The sequence below is a fragment of the Urtica dioica genome, chromosome 11 (assembly GCF_054948205.1).
Source record: "Urtica dioica subsp. dioica isolate 48M chromosome 11, U.dioica_male_clone48M_v1_H2, whole genome shotgun sequence".
Classification (NCBI taxonomy): domain Eukaryota; kingdom Viridiplantae; phylum Streptophyta; class Magnoliopsida; order Rosales; family Urticaceae; genus Urtica; species Urtica dioica.
The window spans coordinates 14,777,229-14,800,412 of record NC_142766.1 but is presented as its reverse complement, the minus strand read 5'-3'; the positions used below and the strand labels follow the sequence as shown (position 1 = coordinate 14,800,412).

The 23,184-nt window shown below is 36.5% G+C and overlaps 3 protein-coding genes, 1 non-coding gene and 1 pseudogene across 5 annotated transcripts; 3 read left to right on the top strand and 2 right to left on the bottom strand.

The window, feature by feature from the left end:
• Positions 1-1,137: 1,137 nt before the first annotated feature.
• Positions 1,138-2,532, bottom strand: LOC149381527 (cytochrome b-c1 complex subunit 8-like). The gene is made up of 2 exons (XM_089629728.1): positions 2,239-2,532; positions 1,138-1,458 (listed from the first exon to the last, which is right to left on the bottom strand). The coding sequence occupies exons 1-2, from the start codon at positions 2,403-2,405 to the stop codon at positions 1,410-1,412; spliced, it is 216 nt and encodes a 71-aa protein (XP_089485854.1). The 5' UTR covers positions 2,406-2,532; the 3' UTR covers positions 1,138-1,409.
• Positions 2,533-7,279: 4,747 nt separating this feature from the next.
• Positions 7,280-7,372, top strand: LOC149381526 (small nucleolar RNA SNORD96 family). The gene has a single exon (XR_016293989.1). It is a non-coding gene; the product is annotated as a small nucleolar RNA SNORD96 family (small nucleolar RNA).
• Positions 7,373-8,531: 1,159 nt separating this feature from the next.
• LOC149381525 (putative glutathione S-transferase parA) lies at positions 8,532-9,609 on the top strand (annotated as a pseudogene). Its single transcript, XR_016302042.1, has 2 exons — positions 8,532-8,901; positions 9,044-9,609. The product of XR_016302042.1 is annotated as a putative glutathione S-transferase parA (transcript).
• Positions 9,610-16,370: 6,761 nt separating this feature from the next.
• Positions 16,371-17,402, top strand: LOC149381524 (putative glutathione S-transferase parA). The gene is made up of 2 exons (XM_089630538.1): positions 16,371-16,743; positions 16,916-17,402. Exons 1-2 carry the CDS (start codon positions 16,426-16,428, stop codon positions 17,255-17,257), a joined length of 660 nt encoding a protein of 219 aa, XP_089486664.1. The 5' UTR covers positions 16,371-16,425; the 3' UTR covers positions 17,258-17,402.
• Positions 17,403-18,019: 617 nt separating this feature from the next.
• LOC149381523 (KH domain-containing protein At3g08620-like) lies at positions 18,020-21,467 on the bottom strand. The gene is made up of 7 exons (XM_089630537.1): positions 20,937-21,467; positions 20,713-20,801; positions 20,095-20,246; positions 19,600-19,713; positions 19,353-19,469; positions 18,940-19,083; positions 18,020-18,529 (listed from the first exon to the last, which is right to left on the bottom strand). The coding sequence occupies exons 1-7, from the start codon at positions 21,032-21,034 to the stop codon at positions 18,380-18,382; spliced, it is 864 nt and encodes a 287-aa protein (XP_089486663.1). The 5' UTR covers positions 21,035-21,467; the 3' UTR covers positions 18,020-18,379.
• Between the last annotated feature and the right edge of the window lie 1,717 nt (positions 21,468-23,184).

The window sequence follows — 23,184 nt, the reverse complement described above, 5'->3', positions numbered from 1 at the left end:
TATCCGGACTAATATTTCAAGAAGAATATGTTGCGAAACACGAGATTTCATTATGGACCTATCGCGAAACACATGATTTCGCGAAATATATATCATGAAACACTTGATTTCGTGGTTGATTTGTCACGAAATTCCGAGTTTTTATGAATCTGTCAAAATCAGGGCTTGAAACAACGGGGAAGCTAGGAGAAAACCAGTCAGTATACCTTTTTTTAGAACTTCTTGGTAAGGTGTGAACAAAATCGTTAGATATTGAGAAAATCATCGATTACCAACAGAAAATCGGATAGGTTACCGAAACTCCGAAAATCAGCTCATTTTTAAAAAATGGGTCATTTTTTTTAAGTTTAAAAAATCCAACTCATGATTGTGAGCTGACTTTTGTGAAAATTTTAAAATTTGAAACCCATGGTCGTGGACATTAAATAATAGAGGGTTGATCTCCAATGGGTGTGTCGAATTGTAAAACGTGATGTATTGTACTGAAGATATTGTAGACTATTAACATTTCTATCCTATGTATGAAAACACTTTTTTTTTAATAATAATTATGTGTTCACTGGATACCCCTCGGTAAATCCGGTATTTGTCAGTTTACCACATCGGTAACGATAACTTTATCGGTACAGTTTACCCTTTTTTTTACTGGATACCTCGGTAAACCACTAGTATCTCCCGATATACTAGCAAAGTCTGAGTTCCTGTATGACATCGGTACTAGTATTTCAATCCTTGGTCAAAACCCTATACGTAAGAATCTGTCAAAATACTACTGCATAGCTTGGAAGATATACGACTTTGCATGTCATTTTGCGATCAAAGCTGAATTGAAGCCAAACTAAGCTAATTATAGGCAGAAAGTTTAGGCTGGAATGAAGTCGAACTAAGCTATGTATAAGCAGAAAGTTAGGTTAGTATATATGCTTCATTCAATTTTCCGTCATTTGTAAGTAATTTTGTTCGTTAAAATTTACCATATATCTGATTTAGTGTTTGGGGACTAGTAGCACCAATCATATAATTATAATGATAAAAAAAAAAAAAGAATATAGATCAATCATCACTGTACTAAATACAGATAATTTACTCAAAATTATGAACACATGGTGATCAAATTCACAAATCGCATCCATGGAAAACGGGGCAAGGGCTTTTAGTCAACTATTCCAAGATAAACTCGCTTCATTTTCTTTATGTCATAAACCATCAATGTGCTCAAAAGAAAAAGTAAAACAAGGCCAGACAATCAAAACGATCCACGAACAAAAAGAGCTTAAAATGACCAAATGCTGGATGTTTGTTCACTGCAACTGCAGCCGAAAACCATAAATTCAACTTATTTGCACATTAAAAATGAAAAATGGAAAATGGAAAATATAAACTCTTCAGAGCGTTTGTGTTCGAGCACTTCAGAACCTATGAGCCATCTTTTCCTTCTCTAGGTAGGTCTGAACATAACTGCATATGCATTAAAGAACGCAACACTTATAAGAAGATATCTCACATGATTTGGAGACCAGGCAGCTAAACAAAAGCAAATAAACTATATGGACATGAAATTCTCGCATCTATTTCTAGTACGTAACACAAAACACCAGTTTGGTAAAACTGAACACCGATCTTTACATAGTATTCTATTACTAAACCGTTCTTACCAATAATCACTTGGTACTTAAGTGTAATCGTTTTCCAAAAAGTTCATGAGCTAAAAGATTTACGTGATTTTCCAAAGCTAATACAACACTCGAAACTGCAAAAAGCTTCAATTATTGACATTCTTAGTACCCCTTGAACTGAATCACTTAAACCATCAATGGCTTTGGAACAATTTCAGCAGAAACGACTATGAATATAAAGAGTATGAAAGTCACAATATTGATTCTTCTAAATTTGATTTTTTCCTAATGAAAAATACTTCCAAAACCCTAAATTGTTTAAAGAACCATGAAATTAGGAAACACCATACAGCATAAACATCAAAAAGTTATCTTCAGACGAAAATCCTCAAATCATCTAAAAGATCGATTCCAATGAAAGGATTTCTATGGGAATAACATCAAGAAAAACTGAATTACGAAAAATCACACATCAATATTCAACGCCGAATCTGATGAAAGCAAACCTAATTACATTTAACAATTAAAAAAACTAAAATCTTTCTTTTTTGTTTGTGAAATCAATTAGTGAATCGCATGAGAGTCAGCAGCGTAAAGAAAATAGATTGATGAGAAATCTTACGCGTAAGTTCCGACAAGAGGAGCGAGAAGAAGCGTAGCGCTGAGCCAATTCTCGGAGATCTTGTGGTTGATCTTCGAGGGAAGATCTTTCCAGAGACCAGGCATCACTTTCTGCTGAAACGGCGACAGAGCGTATACCACGGCTTTCATTCTCACCGTCTTTCCCATGGCTTCTTTTGGTTCGATTTAAGGATTCTTCGAGAGGAAAAATATAACACTCTTTATCGAAAACCTAATTCGTATAATCTGTATTGAAAAAACCCCTTTTAAATCAATAGACCATTTTTCGATCCCCTCTACATCCTTAAATTTTGTGTTTTTTCAATAAAACCCCCCCTTAAATTTAAACGATTCAAATCTGGGTCTAATCTATACAAGCTATCACATATACCCGGAAATTTGATACTGCGTTAAAAAAGAAAAGAAAAACTCTTGTATTACCATTTTTTAAATTTGATGATTACTTGTTAAACTAAATAATTAAAAAAAAAAACAAAAAATTAGAAAAATAACAAACTTAAACGTTTGATATTGTTAAATAGCTAAAATTTGGTAAATCTTAGGTCAATAACCGTAAATAATGATGTGGCATAATATATGACGGTACCTATTTTTCTAATATTTAAGTCTGTAAATACATGAAAATGACTATTTACCTAAGATTTAACAAACATTGGTTATTTAGCAATATAATTTAAATTGGCTATTTTCTTAATAGAAAAAAAAATAGAAGATGTAATTTATATTCTAATTTTATTATTGTTAAAAAGAAAATAAATACTCTTCAAAGAAAATAATATTATTTTGTTTTTTTTTCCTTTGATTTTTTTCCTCCTTCACGACCACTTATCTATCTCAAATAACAACAAAGTTTATTTTCTACCAATCATTGACGTTTTATACAAATTTGACCACATGCAAGAACCTACTTCGAGCTATTGTGCGAATTTTTTTCACATTTTGTTGAGTAAAAATCATCAATATGTTTATTTTTATCTTATTTATTTATTATATTACATAGTTTGAATTAATATGTTTTACAATTTTTACTTTTACATTGTTATTTTTTTTAAGAAAACTTTTACATTGTTATTACCAATGCGTGTACATTTCATTATCTTTAAAGAAATCCCCAGTATTTTTGAAAATTTATTGACATTTATGTCAATAAATTAAAAAAAATGTGTCAATAAATTAACAAAATGTCAATAAATCTTTGAACGAGGTTCTTCAAGGGCTATTTTGTATACTAGCCCAATCAGCCCACTAATATTATGAAAATAGCCCAAGTTTTTATAAATTAAGGGAATAGTCAAATTAACCTAAACTACCTAAATTATCCCCATGTACTTCGTCACTCTGGTCTTCGTCTTCGCGCTCGCCATCGTCACCGAGTGGCTCTCCCACTCGCGTCTCTTCAACACGCGCTCCTCCGCCTCCAGCGCCGCCCTCGCCCAGACGCTCCTCCACATGCTGCGCATCGGCCTCGCCTATCTCGTTATGCTCGCTGTCATGTCCTTTAACAGCGGCGTCTTCCTCGTCGCCATATCGCCGGTCACACCGTTGGATTCGTGGTTTTTGGTAGCCGTCTATTTCGGAGCGACGATACCGAGAAATTTGCCTCTAATCTCCCGCCCATGAGCTGTTCGTGGTCCGTTACGGCTCTATCTACCCTCGATCGATCGGTTTGTTGAATTGTTGAGCTATTTTGTTAATTCAGTGCTAATTCGCGAATCAGTTTATTAATTAACTGACTGAATTGAGTTATGTTAATTAATGAACTAATTGGTTGAATTAAGAATTAGCTTAGATTCCGATTTTTTTTAGTAAAGTTAATTTACTAAATGACTAAATTAGGAATTAGGTTAATTAGTTGAATGCTTTGAATAGGAATTGACTTAAGTTCTGATTTTTATAAATTTTTTGTGAATTTTCAATCCAAATATTCTGTTAATTAATTAACCTAACTCAATTCAGTATGTTATTTAATGAACTGATTCGTGAAGGGTATAATTGTCTCCTAAGAAAAAATGGGTTATTTCCTTAATTAAATGAAACTTGGGCTATTCCCCTAATAAGAAGTGTAAAACGAGACAACAAATTTCACATTCTTCAAATGTTATATATATATATATATATATTCAAACTATTCTATGAGAATGAAAGTGAATGTCGTGGTGATTGAGCAATTTTAAAAAAAAAGCAGCCACGAGAGAGAGAGAGAGAGAGAGAGAGAGAGAGAGAGAGAGAGAGAGAGAGAGAGAGAGAGGTAAATACACAAAATAGGTACTCATACTTTTGAATACAAATAGACTTATTGGATTTTGGTTCAAAATTATTAGGAATGTCATAATTTTGAATTTTACATTGATGAACATTTATTATTTTTCTTAATTTTTATCAATCTACCGGCATCGGGATGGTTTGATTCAACCTAACCCGAAACACTTGCGGTTTGGATTGGTTACAACCCATATTTGTTCAAATTTTAATTGGGCAAATTAGAAAAGAATGCCATTGGGAATTGGTGTGAGTGCCTGGAGATCTCCAAATAAGTTTCCCGAGTTCTCATAAAATACTATATATATATATATATATATATTATGTATTGGTCCCTTTAGCTACACATCCTATTAGACGTTACCGGACGTCTACAATTTTAGTTTTGACTTATTCAAATCTACCGTTATATGTATCATAATTATATGAACAAATATGCACAGTCAATCAATCTATTATTTAATATTTATTATTGTGTATATTAGAATGTAGGATATCACGCAAGTATGGGATCATTTTCATATCTCTTAGCTGTTTTGTAGACAATTAGTTTTTATTACGTTTCATTGTAATCGGCCTATTTAAAAGCCATTCATTAATAAGAAATATCATCACTTTACATTCTCTATCTCGCTCATAAAGACTACTGCAATTTTATTATGGTAAGAGCCAAGTTTCGATCCTGGGACCTATGGGTTAATATACCTTGTTAATAAATTTTTTGACTTTAGATATCATGTCATCATTATTGCTTGTAATGATGATGTCATCGACATAGACAATCACGAAAAATGAAATTTCACCCTGAAAATAAGTAAATAGATTATAGTTAGAATGCCTGTAATGATGATGTCATCAACGTAGTTGTGTTGCGACACCACAACAAAATGGGGTCGTAGAACGTAAACATTGTCATCTACTTAATGTTGCTCGCTCTTTACGCTTTCAAGCGAATTTACCACTCTCCTTTTAACGGCTGCTTATCTCATTAACAAATTACCAACACCGTTACTTCAATATAAATCACCTCATCAAATCCTACATGGGCAAGTTCCTTCGTATTCACCTCTTCATGTTTTTGGGTGCTTATGTTTTGCTAAAAATATGCTCCCACGACATAAATTTGACTCACGAGCTAATGCAAAAAATTTTGTTGGGTACCCTTTTGGTCAAAAGGGATACCGAATGTATGACATATCTACACATAAAATTTACATTTCACGAGATGTCATTTTTCATGAGCATGTTTTTCCTTTTCATGACTTATCGTCAACATCTTTTGACAATACACTTCGAATCACTCCACTTGATGATAATAGTGATGTATCTCCATATACACATCTACAAGGTCATGTACCTTCATCCACTCCCTTGGTACCTATTGTTCCTATTCTGGATCAATCACTTACATCTCGTCTTGAAGAATCTAGTCCTTCATCTACTATTCTCCCTCGTGTACATCATGAGCATCATCAACCTCGTCACCTCAACGATTATATTTGCACAAATATAATGACGGTAACAAAATTTTCCCTAGCTAAATATCTCACTTTGTCAAGTTTCACTCCGTCTCATCGGGCTTTTCTTTCCAACATCATCGACCACTCTGAACCACAATCTTTTTCGTGTGCTATGGAATCAAATCATTGGCGACGCAATGGCCAAATAAATTCATGCACTTGAAACAAACAATACTTGGTCTATATGTTCTCTCACACCTAATGAAAATGTAATTGGGTGTAAGTGGGTTTATAAAATCAAATATTGCTCTGATGGATCTATAGAAAGATATAAGGCATGTTTAGTTGCCAAAGATTACACTCAAGTTGAAGGTGTGGATTTCCATGACACTTTTGCCCCTGAGCCAAATTTGTCAACGTTGGTCTTTTACTTTCTATTGCGGCCATTAAAGGATGGTCTCTCCATCAACTCCATGTCAATAGTGCATTTCTTCAGGGAGATCTTAACGAGGAAGTGTATGTGAACGAGAGAGTGGTTTGGGAAAAAAAAAAGAAAATAAAAAACTCAGGGCAAAATAGTATTTATACATTAGACTCACTAGTATTTTGATCAAAATTATAATTTCGATGAAAAATAGAAAAAATGTTATGAAATGATAATAGTTGCGACAATTTATATTTTCTCTATCATCCCTGCACCAACGCGCGAGCCGCTTATTTTAAAATAAAAGCCCACTTTTGGTATTTCTCTAATTAGGCCCACTCTCCACAAGAGTGAATGCAGTGTCAATCCTAACCGTCCGATTGGCGTCAAATCGCAAGGCTCAAGGTTCTCGCGGCTATAAATAACTCAAAGCCGCTAGGGTTCATGGTAATCGATCAACATCTTCAACAATTGGTCATTCTGTCTGTCGTCTTCCTTCGTTTCTTGTCTGTTTTTAGATCTCAATGAATCAACAATTTCAGTCTTTCGTCTTTTATTCTTTCGTTGTTTGTATATAGATCTAAGTTATGAAACGTGACGGGGAATTCTACCAGGATTCCTAACATTATAGTATGGTGGCAAACTTGATAATGTGTTTGTAAAGCACCAAAGAAAACGTCACAGAAAAAAGTCACGATCGTCGACGGTCCTTCTTCGAAGTTCCTCCGATTGTGCGGGTCTCATATTCCATTGCCTTGTGGAGCAGCGTCGTTGCCTTTACCTCTTAGGACTGGCCATGAGACCAACAGTTTTTTTTTTTTTTTAAATTTTGTTTTCTGTGATCTGAATTCGTTGATAGTTTGCTGTGTGAGTGAGTAATACCGATGAGGATAACAGTCTATAAACACCATCTTTCGGGACTGATTGGCTTTTCAAGCCTTGTTGACATATATTCTGCAATTCTGAGGTGTATTATCACTCTTCGTCGATATGGTTTTGATAGGTGATTATGTTACTACGTTTTTTTTGTTTGTTTTGGATTGCCAGCTGGGATTTCTTCGAGGCAAAGGGAATTAAAACAGGGTTAATTAATCTCTATTAGGAATTGAACCTCAAAAACCTAATCTTTCATAAAATAAAAGAAAGCAAGTGTGTTATTGGGGTCTGACTGTTTATTCAAATATTCATTTTGCCCTGGCGAGCACGATAAACTTGTTAATCTGCGCCATTCGTTATTAATTTGCCATCCCAATTTTATAAAAAAAAGGAAGGAAAAAAGGAACAGCCAAAATTTATTAAAAAAAGGAAGGAAAAAAAGAACAGGAATAGACTGGAACAGTGGAACCTTACCTTAATCACAGTACTGTAAGTATCTGTTTTGGACTCCATGGAATCGGAATTTTTGGCCAGATTTGATTCCGTGACTCGTAATTTTACCCATAAGCTTCTTAGACGACAATATAAATATTCAAAAACTAGTACGGTTATAAAGGACTCAACCTAAAACTTGCAGTGAATTTTTTTAAGGTGCTAGTAACCATCGGGGATTCGATCATGAGGATTACCTCGGCAACAAATACTCTCGTGTTCTCTGTATGTCTGGTTATACGTCGGATTGTTCGATTGAGTTGCTTAACATCGATCGAGAACTTGGAAAATTTAAGACAACCGGATAAAGGGTGATAATCATCATTGTTGTGCCCATAGCTTGAGGTCTAAGAACTCCATAAATTTTTCCGGTTGAATGAAAAGAAACAGACATTGCATGTTAATAGTTACAATCCTTCTCGAAATTGTATCACACAGATGCTCTGACTTTACTTCCATTTGTTTTGTATTTCATCAGCACGAGTAGTCAATAAAATTATAGTTTGTCAAATAGACTTGCGAGCAGGATGGTTTAAAGTTATAAACATCGACGATCAGATTCATTTCTTGGTCTCCCAGATTGAATTAATTTTCTTTTAAATGACGTGTATGCTCACTTTTCCTCTGTTAATGTTCTTCTATGACTAGTTCGTTATTTAACAGCTGAAAGAAAGAAAAGTAGACGAAGCAATTGGTCAACTTTAACATATCTGTCACACCAATCTATAAATGCCCTGCCCTATCTTTCTTCTTGATAGGCTTATAGAGGTGTCATATTTTATTTTCTAAATCTAAAAAAAAAAAAGCTAGAGAAATGGGAGTTAAAGTGGTTCTGCTAGATTGCTGGGCAAGTTGCTACGGAATGAGAGTACGAATAGCTTTGGCTGAGAAAGGGATCGAGTACGAGCTCAGGGAAGAAAACTTGTTGGACAAAAGCCCTTTGCTTTTGGAGTCGAACCCGGTTCACAAGAAGATCCCGGTTCTCATACACAACGGCAAACCGGTTTGCGAGTCTCTCAATATCGTCCAATACATCGATCAAGCTTGGGCCCACAAATCTCCGCTGATTCTTCCGTCCGACCCTTACGAACGATCGCGAGCCAGGTTTTGGGCCGACTTTGTTGATAAGAACGTATTGCTAAGATCCATTTTCATGCTTTTAAGTAGACTGATTACCGGGTGATATTAGTCAGTTAGGTGGCGTTGTAAATATTATATGATTCCTATTATCATTGGATTAATGGGCTAAAATTTATGGCCGAGAGAATTTGCAGATATATAGCACTGGTAGTACGGTGTGGAGAACAAAAAGAGAAGAGCAAAAGAGCTTAACTAATGAATTCATTGAGAGCATGAGGACCATGGAAGAAGAGCTCGGAGAAAAGCCCTACTTTGGCGGCGATAGCTTCGGTTTTGTTGATCTTGCTCTTATTCCCATCACGACTTGGTTCTACACTTTGAAATTTTTGCCCATTTCAGTGTAGAGACCGAGTGTCCCAAGATATCGGAGTGGGCTAAAAGGTGCATGGAAAATGAGAGGTTGGCAAAGTCAATTCCTGATTCTCAGAAGATGTATGGTTTTGCTTTGTCTCTCAAGGAAAAATACGGGTTCTAAGAATCGACTACTACAACACGGTGGAATACTGGTTGGTTTTTCTGTTTGCTTGACTCTTCTTCATGGGGTTTGTTTTGTTTCAAATATAGAATAATCAAATATTGTAGTGTACCTGAGTCAACATGTTTTATTTTATATACTTTTGCTTTATTTATATAATTACCTATTGCATGTAAAACCTTTTATCTTTAAAAGGTATTTCTGAGACGAAATAAAGTATTGGGTATTCGCATAACCGAATCAATATTTTAATGTAATCTTATCAACTATTAACTAGGTAATCAAAATCATTCACGAGAATCTTTTTTTTTTTTTAAGATTAACTCAACAAAAACAAGATGATAAAAGGATTCTCAGGAATGTAATTAACATGACTTCACATATAACGGGGGTTAGATATTAATGGAGGGTTGAGGGGTTCGTACGGTGATATCCTAAGTTGTTATATAGACTAAATAATAGGGAATTTCATAAGAAAGGATTTTGTATTTCTTGAGAGAATTTTGGAGAGCCCCGGGTCTATATAAATTCTTGTAGATTTGATCAACCATACGAAGTTTATAACATTAAGCTCATTAACCATTCAGCCATGAATGCTTGGATACGCTTAAGCCAGAAACCTATCTAACACTAACTAACTAGTTATCAGCCTCACCACGTCACCGATCCAAAACCAGTTCTAACTCCACGTCAGCTTCTACATTGTGTACATATGTTCTCTGTATCAGTTTGTGTTAGCTGAGTTTTATTCATCTGAGATAATTACGGCATAAATACCTAAACTTTTAGTGTGGATATAATTTGGCACCTGATCCAGGAAAAATACCTATAATTTCATATCAGTATCACCTTTATAGTTTGAGAAATTGCCTCATTTGACACTAATTTCGTAACATTTTCTCATTTTCCACCAAAAGACTAATTTGGCCAAAAATACCACCGATATGTCAATAATGTTGACGTCTATGTCAACAATGCTGACATCTAATAGTGAAGGGTAAAAATAGATGTCAACATTGTTGACATAGATGGTGGCATTTTGGACCAAATTAGTCTTTTGGTGGAAAGTGGGAAAATGTTATGAAATCGGTGGCAAATTAGGCAATTTCTCTTACATTTTTGCCGTTTAATGCTAACAGTTTGGCACGTGGCCTTCATCTGTAGGTGAAAACATTAATTCATTTCCTTTAAATGATTTAAAACCTCATTCGTAAATATTCGTTCGATAGAAAATTCCCAAATCAAAAGCCCTAGTTCTTTTTCTTCGTGTTCTTCACAATCCCCTCACAATACTGACGCCATGTTCGACGAAAAATCATCTTCATCCTTCGATAGCCGCTGTACGAACTGCCATTGAGTATCGTCGCGCACAAGCTTGCCATCGATGAGTAAGAGATCGCCTTCTCAGGCAAGGTTTCAAGATTTGTGCAATTGTGGCGTGCCATTGGTTGAGCGAACTTTTCATGGACCGATAGGAATCCAAGTAGGAGATTCATTAGTTGTTACAAGAAAAATGTGAGTTCCCGTATGAGTTTTCAATTAATTTTGTAGTTGAAAATTGAAGTCTGAGTATTTTTTTCTATTTTTTCGGTCGGTCAGAAGGAGGTTGCAAATGCTTTCAGTGGATTTGACCCTGAAATTTGCGCTAGATCAAAAGAAGTCATTCCTGGACTCCTTAGAAGGATTAACAAGCTTGAATTTGAGAATCGAAGGATGACAGATGATGATGAAGAGAATCAGTGAAAAATAATGAAGATATGTGGAAGATGGAGATCTGTCTTTTTTTGTTTTTTTATTTGTTCTCATAGCTTTATTTTTTGAATTAATCTCATTTTTACCCCCTGTACTCGTACCTCGGTTACATTTTACCCTCTGGACTCGGAAATGTTGCATAACTAATCTCAGAACTTAGACACGTGTTACAACTTGCAACTTCCGTCAGTATTTGGACGTTAAGTGGTCACGTGTTTAACACGTGTACTGGTCTGAAAGGGTATAAGTGTATTTTTTGCATATAATGAATACTTTTATTGTTTAAATATTATCAGATATATTAATTATTATAATAATTATTAAATATTACAATTGTTTCAAAAATATAAATATTTTTTTTTTTAAATGAAAGAACAAATCCCGCGTACACAAATCTAGGGATTGCTCTATCATCGCGAAAATGGTGAAACCTTCGACATCCAAATCTCCGGCGAAATCGAACCCTAGCAGCACTGGAGGAGGTTTCAGAATGAAGTCTCCGGCACAAAAAAAGAAAAAAAAACCGTGCCAGCGAAGTCTCGGACGGCGTACTTGAAGAAAAAATCACAGGCTCGGAGAAAAAAACCCAAGTCTCCAACGAAAAGAAGAGCTGGTCGAGAGACAAATTCATCAGAGAGCGTCTCGGTCAATAATAGACCAGTATATGGTGAGAAACCCTTTTTATGTATTTTTGGATATGTTTTTAGGGTTTGAAATGTGTAGGGACAACATTGTCTGATTTTGGTTGGAGTTATGTTTCGATTTCGTAAAGAATCTGAGTAGGGACCACCATTATTTTGTTGTTTCCTTAGTTTTGAGCATTAGAATCTTTAAAACAAAATAATGGGGGGACCAGTGATGGTGGTTGTCTGTTATTGGTTTTTTGTCCTTTTGAATTTGTTTAGTAGTTGTATTTTAATACCACTTTGGTTGATTTTAATTAAAAATTGTTTGATTATTGTTTTAGTTAAAGGGTCTGGTATGTTCACGTTCAAAGTTCACCATGGGGGTAGAGTGGAAGTGGTGAATGAGCGTTTGACCTATGATGGTGGTCGGATTGACTACGTAGACCACGTAGACGTGGACAGACTGTCGTTGTTGGAGCTAGACAAGATTGTAGAGAAAACTCTTGGATACTCGGCGATTCCCATGTACTATCTGGATCCTTATGGGGAGTTCTTTTCCCTGGACTGTGATCTGAGCCTGTTTATAGCAGTGTCAAAGCTGTATGAGGAGTCTGAAGAACTGAATTTGTATCTTGATCACCCCGTACAAGATGCATCTGTTGTAGAAGAGCCTGGACTATTGCCCCCAGTGCCTGGAGTTGAAGAGTTTGAAGCTGAAGAAGAAGAAGAACAAGTTCAAGACTTTGAAGTGGAAGAGCCTGAAGAAGTTGAAGAGGGAGAGCCTGGACAGAGTCAAGTCGTGGATGAGGCACCGAGTCAAGTTGAAGACCCTGAGCATGATAGAGACGTTGAAGTTCTTATCGAAGACCTGACTGAAGCTCAACCTGAATTGAGTCAGACTCAACCTGAAGACCCTATTCATAATGAAGACCTGACTTACCCTGAACCAGAATTGACTCAGACTCAAACTGAGTTGGGCCAAAATGAAGATGAGTTGGGCCAGACTGAAGTGGATTTGGGCCAGCCTGAAGCATGGAGTGAACAACATGAGTTGGACCAGAGTCAAGCTGATGACTTGGGCCAGACTGAAGTGGATTTGGGCCAGAGTCAAGCAGGGAGTGAACAACAGGATTTGGGCCAGAGTCAAGTAGATGACTTGGGCCAGAGTCAAGTAGATGACTTGAGCCAGAGTGAAGCAGAGGAGTTGGGCCAGAGTCAAGCACATGACTTGGGCTGTAATCTAGAGTTTGAGGAGTGTCAAGACCATCTTGATGACCTTGAGCAAGACAGTGGGTTTGAGAACAGTGAAGACGAAGTTGAAGTCAATGGCGTTGCCGTGGACCGTGGTCTAGGATTAAAGGGCAGAGGAAAGGTAGCTCTTACTGATGATGAAGCCGGTTCTGACGAGGACAGTGACTATAACGAGGAGGAAAACATTGTGCTGGAAGATGAGTCGTCTACTGAAGATGAGCCTGAGCCTAAGCCTACTAAATTGTCCAAGAAAATTCTCCCCAACTTTCAAGAATTCCGTGAAGACACTGACATGGCAGACCCCAAGTTTAAGTTGGGCATGGTATTTTCAAGTGGGGCAGTCTTCAAAAATGCCATAAGGGAGTATTCTATCAAGGCAGGCAAAGAGCTGAAGTTCAAAGTGAATGATCGAAACCGAGTTCGAGCAGTTTACAAGGACGAGTAATGCAAGTGGGTGCGCTATGCGTCTGAAATGAAAGATATCACATCATTCCAGATCAGGACTTATGTACTAGAGCATACGTGTGCTCGAACAAACAAGAACAGATTTTGTACTGCTTCTTGGATGTCCAACAAGTACCTGGAGGAGTTCAAGGACATTGAGAGCTGGTCATCTATCAAGTTCATGAATAAAATCCAGAAGGACTTGATACTTGATTGTTCGAGGACTAAGGCTTGGAGGCTAAGAAAAAAGCCTTGGAAATCATTGAAGGCTCTTATGCTCACCAATATGCCAGGTTGTGGGACTATGAAGCCGAGTTGAAGAAGACCAATCCAGGAACAACAATCGAGTTCTTAACAGAGGCAGATGGGGAAGGTAATACAATATTTAAGAGAGTTTATATTTGCTATGGTGGTTGTAAGGCAGGATTCAAAGCTGGCTGTAGGCCAGTGATTGGGTTGGATGGTTGCCACATCAAGGGACACCAAACTGGGCAACTTCTCACGGTCATAGGAATTGATCCTAACAATGGCATGTTCCCTGTGGCCTTTGCTGTTGTGGAGTCAGAGTGTAAAGAGTCTTGGGCATGGTTTCTAAATTATTTGAGAGATGACATCAACATCTACAATGGATACCATTGGACTTTCATAACAGACAAACATAAGGGTTTGATAGAGGCACTCAATGGTATGTGGGAGGAGGGTTCTGTGCAAGCTGAGCATAGGCATTGTGCTCGTCACTTGCAAAGCAATTTCACTCGGGTAAAGTCACTTCTAACACTTTCACTTCAAATAAACAAAGTCAGGGGTAAAATCATAATTCCACCAATAAAGCCTTTAAAATCATGCCACATCATCAAACCGTTATAATTTAACGTCCAAATACTGACAGAAGTGGCAAGTTGTAACACGTGTCTAAGTTCTGAGATTAGTTCTGCAACATTTCCGAGTCCATGGGGTGAAATGTAACCGAAGTACGAGTCCAGGGGGTAAAAATGGGATTAATTCTTATTTCTTTATTGTAATATTGGTTTAGTGTATGTATGTGTTTTGGCTGGTCATGGAGCTTGTAATCTGGATTGAATATTGTATTTATAAAGGCCGGTTTTTTTTTTTGTTTGTTTGTTTGTTCTGCTATCTTGCTCTTGTAATTGTTATGCAAACTAACATCAAACTGAAAATTTTAAATTGACAATTTCATTAAAAATAAATTGTTCAACACAAACTACAAATTGAAATAATCATTTTGATACTTAAAACATCACCACAAAATACAAGTCGAAATCAGTTTGGTGCTAATACTTAAACTGATCCACAAAATACTTAAACTAATCCACAAAAGTACTTAAATTGATCCACAAAATACCTAAACTGATCCACAAAAATACTTAAACATCCACAATCAGTTTGCTGCATGCCCCCTCAAGTTTGAAGTGCCAGACTTGAACAAGTTTCTTTCTCTTTAGCATTTTGTTTCTGCTTCCTTTGTTTCCTCTTGATTGTCTCTGGGGATCAGGATTATACTCTCGCTTGCTCTTCTTCATCTATTGATCATCCTCATCGCTACACAAACTCTCGAGGTCTCTCTCAGACACGAATCCATCAGAGCCTTTGTCACCATTGTCGTCGAAGTCGTTATAGACGGCGTTCACATCCGACCACCACTTCTGAGGATGAATCGTATTTTGGTTTCCTTGCTCAGCTTCAAGGTCTGCATATTAGTTGTACTTTTCCTCTTCAAACACAGAATCTTCTTCTCCATCAGTCTCGTGTTCTTCGTCGATTCGTTCTTCATCCATCTTCTTCGATTTGTTTATATGAGTTGTTTCTCTTTTTAGGTCAAAAGCGATTTGTTTATATCAGTTGTTTCTCTTTTTAATTGTTTTTATTTCAATATCAGACTAAATAATAAGTAAAATCATTTAAATGAAATGAATTAATGTTTTCACCTACAGATGAAGGCCACATGTAAAACTGTTAGCATTAAACAACAAAACTGTAACGGTGATACTGATATGAAACTATAGGTATTTTTCCCGTTAAAAAAAAAGATTAGATGTCAAAGTGTATCCACACGAAAAGTTTAAGTATTTATGCCGCCATTATCTCTATTTATCTCAATTGCCGGGAAACAATTGTGAAAGCACTCAAGAGTTGCGATTAAGAGAGACAGAGCTCGAAAGAAAGGAGTTTTGACCGGATAGTTTCTTTGTACTCGGGGATATATTGGCTGTGACTGCTAGTGATTGGATATGACTCTGAGTTCTTCCGGGGATTAGCTAGGCACGCTCAATCTCGTCAACAAATCCTTTCATGTGCCCTCCTTATTTTCTTGTTTTCTGTTGTTACTTGTGTTCTACGTCATTGTCTGCATATTGTTTGGTTGAGTTGTTTCCAAATATTGATCGTTCGTAAAATGGGAAAATATAAAAGACAACCGGATAAACGGTGATAATCATCGTTGTTGTTGGTCATAGGCTTGAGGTCTTAGAACTCGGATTTTTTTTTTTTTTTTAATAAAAGAATAAATGAAAGGATTCATACCGGTGCTCATAGGCTTGACGTTTATATTTACTTCCTCTTTTTATTTTTATTTTCATCAGCACGTGTAGTCAAAAAAATTATAGAATTTAAAGTTGGTATAAAGTAATAAGCATCAACGATCAGATTCATATCTTGGTCTACAGGATTAAACTAATTTTCTTGTAAATGACGTATATGCGCACGTTTCCCTCTATTACAGTTCTTCTTTGACAAGTCTATTAATTAAAAGAAAGAGAATTTGACTATTGCTAATAGACAAATATAAAAGAAGTGACCAAAAGCATAAGCAATGACGAAGTAATTGGTCAACCTTAACTTATCTGTCACTGCAATCTATAAATTTCCCGCACTACCCTATCTTTCTTCATAACAAGCATATAGCAGTGTCTTATTTCTTTTTCTCCTGGAAAAAAAAAAAAACTGAGAAATGGAAGACAAAGTGGTGTTGTTGGATTTCTGGCCAAGCTCTTACGGGATGAGAGTGCGAATCGCGTTGGCTGAGAAAGGGATCGAATACGAGGCCAAAGAAGAGAACTTGGCTGACAAAAGTCCTCTGCTTTTGGAGTCGAACCCGGTTCACAAGACCATACCAGTTCTCGTACACAATGGCAAACCGGTCTGCGAGTCTCTCAATATCGTCCAATACATCGATGAAGCTTGGGCCCACAATTCTCCGCTGCTTCTTCCCTCCGACCCTTACGAACGATCGCGAGCCAGGTTTTGGACCGACTTTATTGATAAGAAGGTGTGTTAATAACACGTTATTATGCTTATAAGTAAACTAAGTGAATTGGTTTACAAAATGGCTCTATAAGTATTATGATTCCCAATTTGTAAATATATATAACTATCAACTTACTATCTGTCCTATTATCTCTGGATTAATGGACTAAATTTGTGGCTGATTATACGTGCAGATATACCTCAGTGGCAGTAAGATGTGGAAAACAAAGGGGGAAGAGCAAAAGAGTCTAAAAAAAGAATTCATTGAGAGCTTGAAGACCATGGAAGAAGAGCTCGGCGATAAGCCCTATTTTGGCGGCGATAGCTTCGGCTTTGTTGATCTCGCTCTTATTCCCATCACCACTTGGTTCTACACCTTTGAAACTTTTGCCCATTTCAGCGTAGAGACCGAGTGTCCCAAGATAACGGAGTGGGTTAAAAGGTGCATGGAAAAGGAGAGCGTGGCAAAATCAATTCCTGATTCCCAGAAGATCTATGATTTTGCATTGTATCTCAAGGAAAAGTACGGATTCTAAGAATAGACTACTATAAGACGCTCTAAAATAATCTCACTTGCTGGTTTTCCTGTGCATTGCAGTGTGTGTGCTTGTTTGCTTGCCTCTTCTTTTTCATGGGGTTTTCTTTCAAATATTGAATAATAAAATATTGTGGTGTACCTGAGTCGACATGTTTTTTTTTTCGCTTTATTTATACAGTTACCTATTTCACCTACAGCCTATTACATTTGTTTAGAAGGTATTTCTGAGACAAAATAAAGTAATGAGGATTCACATAACCGAATTAATATTTTAATTTTAATGTAATCTGATTAATTATTAACCAGGTAATCACAATAATTGCTGAGAATCTTTTACAACCAAGATAATGAGAGGACTCTCATGAATGCAATTAACATCACTTCATACCAAATACGGCCACAGGAAAATTTTCCTAACGGAATAAAAACTATAAATTGTAGGTGTAGACTGTGTAGACTTCAAGTAATCTTGTACTTCATGCAAAAAAAATAACACGTATTCTTCTTCTATCAATTTTTTATTTTAAACACAGATTCTACTTTCACGACCACTATGCTATAAAGTTGAGACATGTCACACAGCATAAAACAAACTACATTTAAAAACCACGGCTGATCTAAAACTGTAAAAAGGATCTGTATTTATGCCAGAAAAACATCACTACAGTCTGCAATTTTAAAAACCCACCAACCCAAAAAAAATTGATGAAAAAGAACAATAAACAGAACACACGCGAAGACCAACAATAGGGACTAGATAGAAGGAAAGAATGTAATGTATATTTATTGTCTCAAACGAAAGTATCCAATGCGGTCAAGTCTAACAACAAAACAACGTAGTAGAACCAGAGACTACATACATATATAATTACTACAAGCACAAGCACTAAAAATGAAATAATAAGATTAAATAAATGAATTTATCATATCCCTTGAAGATAAAAAAAAAAAAAAAAAATGTCATATGTTAACGTTAAAGAAAGGACAGGACAATCCAGCAGCAAATTTATGGCTCACCATTCCGTTCCATCACGGCGCTCTTCTCTCATTGCTTCAGCGCATATCAGGGCGGGAATGTTCAAGCTGTGTGTCGGACAACAAACCAGAGGCGATGGATTCTCTATAATCCTGTTTTGGCACGCTTTAAACCGCTCGAAGTCAAGAGTGGAGAGACACTGCCACTCGGCCGAGGGCTCTCTTCTCGCATGTTTGAATTCAGCATCGCCAATTCTCTCAACTGTTGCCTCTTGTAGAAGTCCTGAGATTCGTCCTGATGTTCAAAAAGTCATGCAAAGTGTTACATACTCAGAAAGATGGCCAAATATAGAAGGATTTTTTCGCTTGCGTAAATCTCGGAGGCGAGAAATATCCAATTTTTAACCAAGTCATAACACAATCGGGTCATTTAAGTGCTGAGTTAGGCATTGTAGATGCTTCTATGCATATGTATACTATATGGTCTATTGGGCAACGAATCAAAAAGTTAATTATATGGATATTGCATAGGAAGAGCTTTGCTAGTATAGTAAGTGAACCATAAGCCGTAGCAAGCTGGCAAAAATCAATAGGCTATTGGCAACATCATGGAAAGTTTTAAAGTCACCTGTTTATTGTTTCGTTTAAGAGCTACCACGACAGATATATAAGGAAATCTGAGAACTGAAAGTTTTAATCACATACCACAGGCTTGAGTAGTTCTTCGATGATTTCTTGCGCTTGTCTCAAACGCAAATCGATAACATTTCCCGGCAATTCAGCTTCAATCAACACATGCAAGGGATCATTTAGATGCTCGTAGCCCGGTCTTCCTCTTAAAGACTCCTCCTTAAGTGTTGAATAACAACAATTTATTTGTCAATGGAGTTGATACTAGTCTATCAAAAAATGCTCTATAATATCTCTTACTTATAGACTAACTTAACTGCTAAGCATTCTATACAATCATTAATTACTATAATTCTCTTATGTACAAGGTCCTAACATAAACTAGTTAGATAGCAATCAAGATGAACTAGAGAAAACCAACTTGTTATCTTCACGCAGTCATGAACACAAAAAGAGCTACAATCTATAAAGAACAGCACAATTTTTACCTTGTCTGGATCTTTTATGGATCCTTGTCCTCTTATATAAACTCGACAGCCTGTGGAAGCTTCCACTCTCTTCAGCGAGTTGCCTCTGGGACCCAAAAGGCGGCCAACAAAATTGAACTATGAAATATGAAAGTATAGCAACCGTGTAAGCAAAAGCATGGAAACATATCGATAAGACATTAAATCCAGTAAGATTCTAAGCATGTACAACAAGACAATCTCGGAGCATAAGCCTCGTAGTACTTACATTTGGGAAGCTATCAACAGGAATCTCCAAACGCAGTATCCTCTTCACATTATAGCTCGGGCTTGGTGGTGTAGTTTGCCACTCCATGTTCATGCCTTGTTGTCCACCCAGTCTCTGTCACATAACAAAGACCAAAATTGGAAAACAAAAAACAAAACAAAAAAGATATGTCAATCGCTAGCTGTTACATAAAGCCTACACCGAAAATGAAAGTCAGACAGCGACATAAATTCATCGATACGTCCAACTTATGCAGGTTCCACGATAGCAAATAAAAATAAAAAATGCATACGTAGAATCTACTTTCACACGCACAATTTGCGCAAGATATCAATCAGCTAAATTGGACTCGAGTATGTTAAAGCGTTGCAAACTTTAAGAAATCGAAACTTAAAACCGTTTAGGATACAGACACAGTATATGAACTGGAACACGTGTGCCACGAGGAAATTAACATTTATAATCCATCGATTTACACGTTTCTCTGAATCTTACTTCGTGAGGAAGGCCATGCCAGCTAGCAATACTAGCCCCTCTGTAGTTTGGCATAATGTCGGATGGGGACACGGGGCTAGGGCTTCCACGTTGCAGTCTTTCGTAGTCATTCAAGCCTTGATTCGACATTATTCCGGAAACCCGCAAAATCTCTGTCAACATAAAACATCATGTGGCAATACGATGAGATGACGAAACACGTAACCATTTTCATATATGGTAAAAAGAAAATATACCGTCATAAAGCCGAGAGGCAATATATTTTACCAAAATTGAGAAAGAACATGATAACACAAAAGGAATAAATCAACTCTAACAATATATGAAAGAATCAGAATAACTGTGAACCCTAGAAAACTCGCGCGCAAAACACGGATCAAACCACCAAAATTCCCAGAAAAGTACTCTTAAGAAACTGAGGAACACTCTATATGGTTTTTTCCCCCCTCTCATTTTTAAGGAATCTGGCCATGATTTCATATTTGTTTGAACCAGCACATATTTGTCAATACTCAATACTAAGCAATTCAAGGCTCTATATATATCAATGTAATAGCTCATCCAAATACAATTATAAGATGATCCAAAAGTTAAAGAAGAAAAAAAAAGAGTTCAAACCTTGGTTCAGTAATCGACTACATATCGGAAGAACTTGAATGAACGGACCAAGCTTTTGCCTCTCCGTCAACAGCTCTGTCAAGTACTGACTACAACACAGCAGAAAGCAAAACAATCAAAGGGCATACTTATATAAACACATACGCGCATACATATACAGATACGTATATCAGAAATCGAAAAATCAGATCGAACAATCGATCACTTCGATCGATCAAAATTACCTGTCGACATCAGGAGGAGTTCTTATGTGCGGAGAGAGAGCTCTCGCCGTCGACGGCGCTGTCGCCGACGAGAAATTCTGAGCATACAATCCCGACATTGAGAAAACTCTCTTCCACAACCCAGGGGAAGAAGAAAAAAAAGACTCCGATACAGAGAATGAGAATATCGCTACGCGATAACTCAATTATATAGAGCTGTTTCGCTAAGAAACAACAAATAATATGAAATTTATTGAAAAAAAAAATAACTTTACATAAAGAATTTCCTAATTCTACAGGTGCAAAAAAGAGGAAGTCTATCTGGTCGATGATTTAAGGGAAAAAAAATGGTTTTATTACAGAGAGAGGGAGAGAGAGTTCAAAGTTTTGTGTTTGAGTTAGGAATTTCTGTATTAAAGAAGAAGAAGAAGAAGAGTCAAAAGAGAGAGCGCAAGAACGAGAGAGAGAGAGAGAGAGAGAGAGAGTCTCTTCTCTTCTTCTCCTCTTGTGTTGTTTGGTTTGTGTTGTGTTTGTTGTGTCGCTGTGAGATTTTCGATTGACACCTGACACTGACAGCAACAGCGCCAACGTATAATTACAAAAATATATAAAATAATCATTATTGTGTATATAAATTACAAGGTTTAAATAATGACACTGAGTACCACTTTGTATTTGGCGCGTTATGTACGCGCCGACTATTGCGAGAAAATTCTAGATCAAGTGAAAAAATGCGTTTTTTTTTCTTTTCTTCTTCTCTCTCTTCATTCCTATTTTGTCTTTGTGTATTTAAAATACAAAAATAAGGTATACCGTGTAGTACACTTAATGTTGCATTTTAATCCTATTTTTTTCGGTTAAAACTTAAAAGTAACCGGGATCAATCCATTTTCAAGTGAAAAAAAAATAATTAAGCTTCATTTCCAAAAATAGACTTTCTAAGATATTTTAAAATTTATAATTAAAAAATTATACATCATTTTTCATGAACACATATACACATCAACAGTTTATCAGCGACCACTAATATCTCATGAGTCTCACCTGTTATCTCACATTAAAAAATATTTTTATACAAGAAATTCGATTATTATAGTATGAACATCTAGTTAAACATAAACATAAATAATTTACGAGGTGTCATTAAATCATGGCAGCTGTATTATGGTAAGCTAACTTTAAAATTGGCATGTTAAGAATTATAATTACGGCATCTAAATGGTTTGTAATGGAGAGATAATCTTTCCTCGATTTTAAATTTTTTTGTTTTGTTTTGTGTTTTCCTTAAGTCTATTTTTACTAGAAGATTAATTGTTCCCACAAATATATATATATATATATATATATAATAATAATAATAATAATAAACTCTACTACTTGATTATAAGAACAAGTTTCTATATATATACATGATCAAACTTGTCCTTAAGTCTATTTTTACTAGAAGATTAATTGTTCCCAAATAAACTCTGCTACTTGATTATAAGAACAAGTTTCTATATATATATATATATATATATATATATATATGTGTGTGTGTGTGTGTGTACATGATCAAACTCGTAATGCATCTCACCCATTTTTTTTGAACCGTGGCTGAACCACGGGAAAATATATTAAAAACCCTCACTTAAATGGCGGAGGAATACCGTGGTTACATCAAAGACTAATACCACAGAGGTCGTTCTCGACTTCCCGAACAACACAAGGGGGGGCCGATTCCAACCACCGGGCGCCCGAATCAAAATTTAAAGCATAGCTAGCAAGCACGTGGGCCGCTTTATTACAATCACGGGGGTGATAGACAAAACTCAAGTTATCAAAATTAGACATAAGTAAGAGGATATCGCTAATGATCGTACCTAATTCCGTAGCCGGCGCGTCAAGCCTCCGAACCACCGAGATGACCTCAAGACAATCGGATTGAATGATCACCCGTTTCCAACGCATGTCAAGAGCAAAGAGCATACTGTGAAGAATCGCTGAAGCTTCCGAGACTTGGGCCGAGAGTTCCGAGCCACCGCCCCGAGGCCAATTCTTCTATCCTCCGCACGCACGGCGGCATCTACCGAAATGGCAACAAGGTTGGCCGACGGGGGAATCCATACTCTCGGAGAGGCTTTCTCGCGCACCTCTTTAGGCCCGAAGCAAGCTTTGCGGTTATCATTGATGAAACCACCCGTCCATTCTAGAAGACCTTCCGGAGTCCATACCTTCCTTCCCGAGCAAACATTGTTCCTATGATTCCAAAGCTCCCACAAAATAGTTA

Bases quoted from the DNA above. Each gene is read 5' to 3' on its own strand.
- LOC149381524 (XM_089630538.1), top strand. From the start codon at position 16,426: ATGGAAGACAAAGTGGTGTTGTTGGATTTCTGGCCAAGCTCTTACGGG. The intron at 16,744-16,915 runs GTGTGTTAATAA...TTATACGTGCAG, and splicing joins CCGACTTTATTGATAAGAAG to ATATACCTCAGTGGCAGTAA.
- LOC149381527 (XM_089629728.1), bottom strand. From the start codon at position 2,405: ATGGGAAAGACGGTGAGAATGAAAGCCGTGGTATACGCTCTGTCGCCG. The intron at 1,459-2,238 runs GTAAGATTTCTC...ATGCATATGCAG, and splicing joins CCTCTTGTCGGAACTTACGC to TTATGTTCAGACCTACCTAG.
- LOC149381523 (XM_089630537.1), bottom strand. From the start codon at position 21,034: ATGTCGGGATTGTATGCTCAGAATTTCTCGTCGGCGACAGCGCCGTCG. The intron at 20,802-20,936 runs GTAATTTTGATC...GCTGTGTTGTAG, and splicing joins ACTCCTCCTGATGTCGACAG to TCAGTACTTGACAGAGCTGT. The intron at 19,470-19,599 runs GTAAGTACTACG...CATATTTCATAG, and splicing joins CTGTTGATAGCTTCCCAAAT to TTCAATTTTGTTGGCCGCCT.